This window comes from Ctenocephalides felis, unplaced genomic scaffold (assembly GCF_003426905.1).
Source record: "Ctenocephalides felis isolate EL2017-DRISC unplaced genomic scaffold, ASM342690v1 CF-g0.4_SCAFFOLD_01755, whole genome shotgun sequence".
NCBI classification, from domain to species: domain Eukaryota; kingdom Metazoa; phylum Arthropoda; class Insecta; order Siphonaptera; family Pulicidae; genus Ctenocephalides; species Ctenocephalides felis.
The window spans coordinates 1-6,151 of record NW_020537909.1 but is presented as its reverse complement, the minus strand read 5'-3'; the positions used below and the strand labels follow the sequence as shown (position 1 = coordinate 6,151).

Below are 6,151 nucleotides of genomic sequence, written 5' to 3'. Positions count from 1 at the left end.
CATATTTTATGTTGTTTAGATATAAAAATGTGCTTTTTAACCAATTTAAAATGCTCATTCCAAATAATTTTAAATGGCCATCTATCTTATATATGGTTTTCTAGAATCTCAATAATTTTAAAGTAAAATTCATTATCTGTTAAGTACGTTAGAAAAAGTAGGCAAAATATTATTTTGTGCTTTTATTTATTTTTGTAATCTTGCTTTCTTATATCATAGATTTTATATATAATATGGAATGTTATTAGTAATATTTTGTAATGTGACATTAAAAAATGAATTATGAAGAAATGTACAAATGAATACATTTTTAATTAAAATGTAATAAAATGTATTATATCATAAAAAAATTATTAATAAAATGAAATTCAACACGGTTACTGGCTTCTTTTTGTATTATTTTGTTAATGTTAACAGGATTGAAATACAAATTATATAGATCAAAAAATCTTTGACTTAATATGCAATTGATATTTTTAATTTTCAAACCACAATGCTATTACCAAATTAAATATAGTTTTAACATTGAACACAAACTATCATTTGCAAAAATAATAAAGTAACCTGACAATAAAATATGATAACAACAGGATTCTATCTAACACATAAAAAATTATATTAGATTTATAATATTACATACCATAACAAATTTACCTGTATAAAAAATCCAACCATAACAATAACATAACCGTAAAAATTTGTCTGTCATCTAATTTTGACGTTTGCTTGCAAAGAAAGTTACATTTTATTATGGTTTTTCAGTTAAAGAAATTAAAATATTTAGGAAATGAAGTATAAGATAGAATTAAGCAACGATAAAATATTTCCTAAAAGTTCATCGATTTTTCCTCAGGAAAATGTAAACTATATACATTATGATGATTTAAAATATGATACATTTTTCGAGAATTATTTAATTCCAAATGTTCCTTGTATAATAAAAAACGCAACAATAAATTGGGAAGCTTCTAAGCATTGGATAATAAATGATAATATAAATTTTCAATATATAACAGAAAAATATGGAAATACTATTGTACCCATTGCAAACTGCTCAGTACAATATTACAACGCACAGAAAAAAATTGATATGAAATTATCTGAGTATTTAAATTACTTTTCTGGTCATCAAGAAATAAGTGAAAATCTGTATTTAAAAGATTGGCATTTTCACAAAGATATACAAGAAAATATTTATACAGTTCCTCTTTATTTTGCATCAGATTGGTTAAATGAATATTGCATAGATTTAAATAAAGAAGACTATATGTTTATTTACATGGGACCAAAGGATTCCTGGACACCTTTTCATGCAGACGTATTTTCATCTTTTAGTTGGTCAGCTAATATAACAGGCCAAAAACGTTGGCTGCTCTTTCCCCCTGATACTGAAAAAACCCTAGTCGATAATTTAGGAAATTTACCTTTTGATATTGATCAATGTGAAAAATTTACAAAAAATGGTACACAGTTTTATGAGGTCATCCAGAACCCAGGTGAAGTTCTATTTGTACCATCAAAATGGCATCATCAAGTATGGAATTTGAAAGATACATTTTCCATAAATCATAATTGGTTCAATGGTTGTAATATCAATATTGTATTTGAATCGATGTTATCAACTTTACATGATATAAAAAAGGAAATTTCTGATTGTAGTGATATGGATTCATATGATGACCATTGCCAACTTATGCTGAAGTCAATATTTGGAATGGATTTACAAGATTTTTTTAATATATTATATCATATTTCAATAAAAAGAATCAATAAAATAACATTGACCGAAGATATAATTTATTTGAAAGTTACTCCTTAGGATCAAATCATTGCAAATTTGACCTGGAAAGTATTTTTGACCTCCTGAAAGCCTTCATTGAAAATGAGGATGCAATGAACATTGATTGGTCTTCAAAAACATGTTCACCTGAACAACTTGTTATTCAAATTGAAAATACTTTAATGTAATTAGGTGTCTTCAATGAAATATTGTTGAAAATAAAATTAATATATTAAAAAATATTAATTACAAATTACTTTATAATTTGCTCATTTTTGATTGCTCTACTACTCCACTGGATATCAAATCATCTATTTCTTGTTTATTATAGTTAAGTTTTTGCAAAATAGTTATTGTATCTTTTCCAGGCAAAGTATTTGATAAATTTGCTCTGGTCATTCCAGGAGTTCTATATAAGAATGGTGCAGGCTTGGGAATCTTATGATTATACTCTGTACTACTTATGAAACTTTCTCTTTCCTTATTATGTTTATTATCTGGAGCTTCAGACATAGTTAAAACTGGTGTGACACAAGCATCAACATTTTCAAAAATTTCACACCATTCTTCTTGAGTTTTTTGAAGAAATTTATCTGATATAATTTTCTTGCTTTCTTCCATATTTGAGAATTGTGGTACGTCATTCACAGATAATCCCAAACCTTCTATAAATTTCACATAGAACTGTGGTTCTATGGCTCCAACAGCCATATATTTATTATCTTTAGTTTTATAAGTGTCATAAAAATGTGATCCGGTGTCCAAAATATTTTTACCTCTTTCGTTGCCCCAGATTGGTAAATGCTGTGATCTAGTGATCCAGCTTGCAACATAAGCTGCCCCTTCAACCATATTAGAATCTATGACTTGTCCTTTGTTAGATTTAAATCTCTCAAGTAATGCTAAAGCAATTCCAAAAGCACATAATAGACCACCCCCAGCAAAATCTGCTATCAAATTGATAGGAAAAGTAGGCTTTTCGTTGTATCTTCCTAATAAAGATAAAACACCAGAAATTGCAATATAATTAATATCATGACCAGCTCTCAAGCTGTATGGTCCTTTCTGACCAAATCCTGTTAATCGAGCATAAATCAATCTAGGATTTTCTGCCAAAAGAATATTAGGCCCCAAGCCCAATTTTTCCATAACACCTGGCCGAAAAGGTTCAATTAGAACATCGCTTACTTTACAAAGCTTTTTTACAATGTCAACTGATTTAGTATGCTTTAAATCCATAGCAATTGAAGATTTGCCATTACCTAAAACATCTATTGTATGTGTCTGTCCAACCTATAATATAATTTTAATGAGATCAAATATATTAAAATTATAGGTGGTAATTTCTACTTTATCTATTCTGGTAACAGATGCTCCAAATTCTTTAAGAATCATTCCACAAAACGGAGCAGGAGCCAAACCAGCAAATTCTAAAACCTTTATTCCTTGCAATGGCATGGTAAATATTTAAATAGTTCACTAATTGAACTTAATAATATAAAAGAAATTTTAGAAAACAGATAAGTCTAACAATGATTTGCACTGCCGCAGTACAAAGTGCGATTTCATTAGCATAACGATTTTGTTGGAATTTTGAATTCAATTCATCTAACAACAAATATTTCGATGTTATACATTTTTTATTTGCTTTGATATTTAAAAAACGTATGTTTGGATATGGTTAATCTATTTGTTTATAAGGCAAAATAAAAATAAAAGAAATAAATAAATAACAATCATTTTGACAGTTCGCCGCCATGTGCAATTTGACAGCTCTAATTGTCAAACAAAATAATCTTGAATATTTAAATTTGGGCGCGATTGATTTTCATATTTATCGGTACTATAGCAACCGTATAGATTTTTTTTAAATTTAGAAGCAATAACTATAAAGATATTATCCATGTTTTTATAACATTTATTTTGCAGATTTTTTATTTTTAATATATTTAATATGATCTTTTCATGATATTTGTTACGTGATATTCCAAGTACCATTTATCAAATAGAAGAATCCCAAAATAGGTGTAGAATTCTAATCATACAAAAATGGACGAGTTAAAACATTTAAGTATCCACCATACTGCTGTGAAACTTTCAGATGAAATACAAAAAATGGAATCGTATAAAGATCTCTACAATGAAATTCAAGTAGGGCTCATAATATTGCTTTCTGGAGTAAGATGTATATACCTATTTTTTTTAGAAATTAGCCGCTTCAACTGCTGTGAAGAAGGATGATTTTAGAAATAGTTTATTAACAGCAATGAAAGCAAACGGCCTGGAAACAGAATTGCGCAATATGGTATACCATTGGGTTCGAGCTCAGAGGAAAATAGAAATAAGCCAGTCGCCTGTATGTTTTTGAATACTTTTCAATATCTTTCTAATCAAAACTATTGCATATTTATTATCACATTATTTATATTGAAGAATGATCCCATATCCTTCTTAAAAAAATGCCAATTACAATGGGAAAAACGAGTTCACAAATCTTTGAACTCAATGGGAAACGAATTATCAGAACCATTAATTCAAGAAAGAGACTCGGCAGATAAGGATCAATTAACAATGCATTGGGAAGGTTAAGCAATTATGTTGTGGGTATGAAATAATGAAATACAGTTTGCTTACATGGTTCAACAAAAATCTTATAATTAGATTTAACCCAATACCGACCAGTTTATGCTCCTAAAGATTTCTTAGAAGTTCTTCTATCACTGAATGGTCCAAATGCAACAAATTCAAGTAAGATAATTGATCATTTTCCTTTAATCATTTTCATTTATAATATAAATTTTGGTAGTGCAAAGACACGCTGGGAATTTTCACATATACCAATAAGAGTGAAGAATATGGCTCAGTTGGTAAGATATGGAAATAATTACTGAAGTATATTTATAATCTCTGAAATACTGTTTTGAAAACTTTACAGAGAGTTCATTTTTCTGAGCTGTGCCGTGTAACAGCATATTCATCCAGAGAGAATAATCCTATATCAGAAAAAATTTTGAGTTTCAATCATGCTCCACTTGCTCAAGAAGCTTTGAAAGGTAAGTTACTAACCTTAATATATCATCAATATTAAATTTGTGAATGTTAAAACTATTATTCAGCGGGTGCAGTGGTATCTCACAGAGCCGACTTATGGAAAATTGTTTTAGGAAGCGAAGTTAGAACACATGTAATATTTTTTGTTAGACAAACAACATATAATAAAATAATTTACCTATTATAATTCAATGTATGATCTTTTAGCATATAGAACATTTAAATATGTTAAAGACTTCAGTATTAGATATGAATTTGTGACTGATAAACTAGTTATAAAAGATATACAATAACAGCATCAAATGATGATCAATATTTTGTGTTCGAAGATGTGTTATATCAGGTATGTAAGCACAACTTGTATTATATTACAATACGTATAACCAGAAAGTATTTCAATATGTGTATAGGTCATGTTATGTTTCACAAGAGACACTAAAATAAATCAAATACTAGCAGGTGAACTAGCATTGCCTTTCAAAGTAAGTATTTCAGAGTTATGATTTATTTATGGTATATATTAATATTGTTTTTTTTGAGGCTCCTCTTAAAACTAAGCATGGAGAGGGACCAATTCATCAGATACCACCAAATGGAATCATACCGTTCCATGGAATTTCTATGTATGGTAAGAATATTATGTTTGAGATTTATATTGAATCAAAATCAACACAATATAATCAAGTTGAATTATTACAGCTGCTCCATTCTGCTATTTATATAGTAATGTTGATACTTTGTACTTTACGTTTCGAGCCTTTTATATCAGATATTGCCATAGATTGACTACTTTATCAACACATCCTCAGGTATTTGACATAGCAAAATATTAATTGAATTTATAATGATCGTTTTCATCTCACAACTGCAGGGTATAGTATGTTTGTGTTTATTGTTTGAAAGATTGCTTCAGACACATGAGCCAGAATTATGGTCACATTTTCGGAATATTGATGTTAATCCGTAAGTACTTTAACTATCTTATTTTGAAATATCATTTGAAACTTCTATTACCTTCCAAGGTTACGTTTGGTGTTTAAATGGATAATGAGAATCTTCAGTGGGCATCTTATTCCTCAACAGCTTCTGATTTTATGGGATTTGGTAAAGTATTATAAGTATATATATATGCTCATACTACTCATAATTTTGTATATATTAGATTTTAGGATACGATTCATTGGAAATTGTGCCATTGCTTGCAGTAGTTATATTCAGCTTTAGAAGAGAAGTTTGATGCAGGTGAACATTTGTTTAAATTGAATTCAAATAAAATTAATCAACAAACATTAATTGTATTTGTTTCTACAAGGTTACAAA

General features: G+C 28.3%; 2 protein-coding genes and 1 pseudogene across 2 annotated transcripts; 2 read left to right on the top strand and 1 right to left on the bottom strand.

Moving 5' to 3' along the window:
* The first annotated feature begins 787 nt into the window (after positions 1-787).
* LOC113374371 (jmjC domain-containing protein 4 homolog) lies at positions 788-1,968 on the top strand. Its single transcript, XM_026614464.1, is given in 2 exon segments — positions 788-1,784; positions 1,787-1,968. Coding segments are annotated over 2 exon segments (1,179 nt in total).
* Positions 1,969-2,038: 70 nt separating this feature from the next.
* Positions 2,039-3,359, bottom strand: LOC113374375 (alpha-methylacyl-CoA racemase-like). Its single transcript, XM_026614467.1, has 2 exons — positions 3,131-3,359; positions 2,039-3,073 (listed from the first exon to the last, which is right to left on the bottom strand). The coding sequence occupies exons 1-2, from the start codon at positions 3,236-3,238 to the stop codon at positions 2,039-2,041; spliced, it is 1,143 nt and encodes a 380-aa protein (XP_026470252.1). The 5' UTR covers positions 3,239-3,359.
* A 470-nt stretch (positions 3,360-3,829) lies between these two features.
* On the top strand, positions 3,830-6,068 carry LOC113374369 (annotated as a pseudogene).
* Positions 6,069-6,151: the final 83 nt, after the last annotated feature.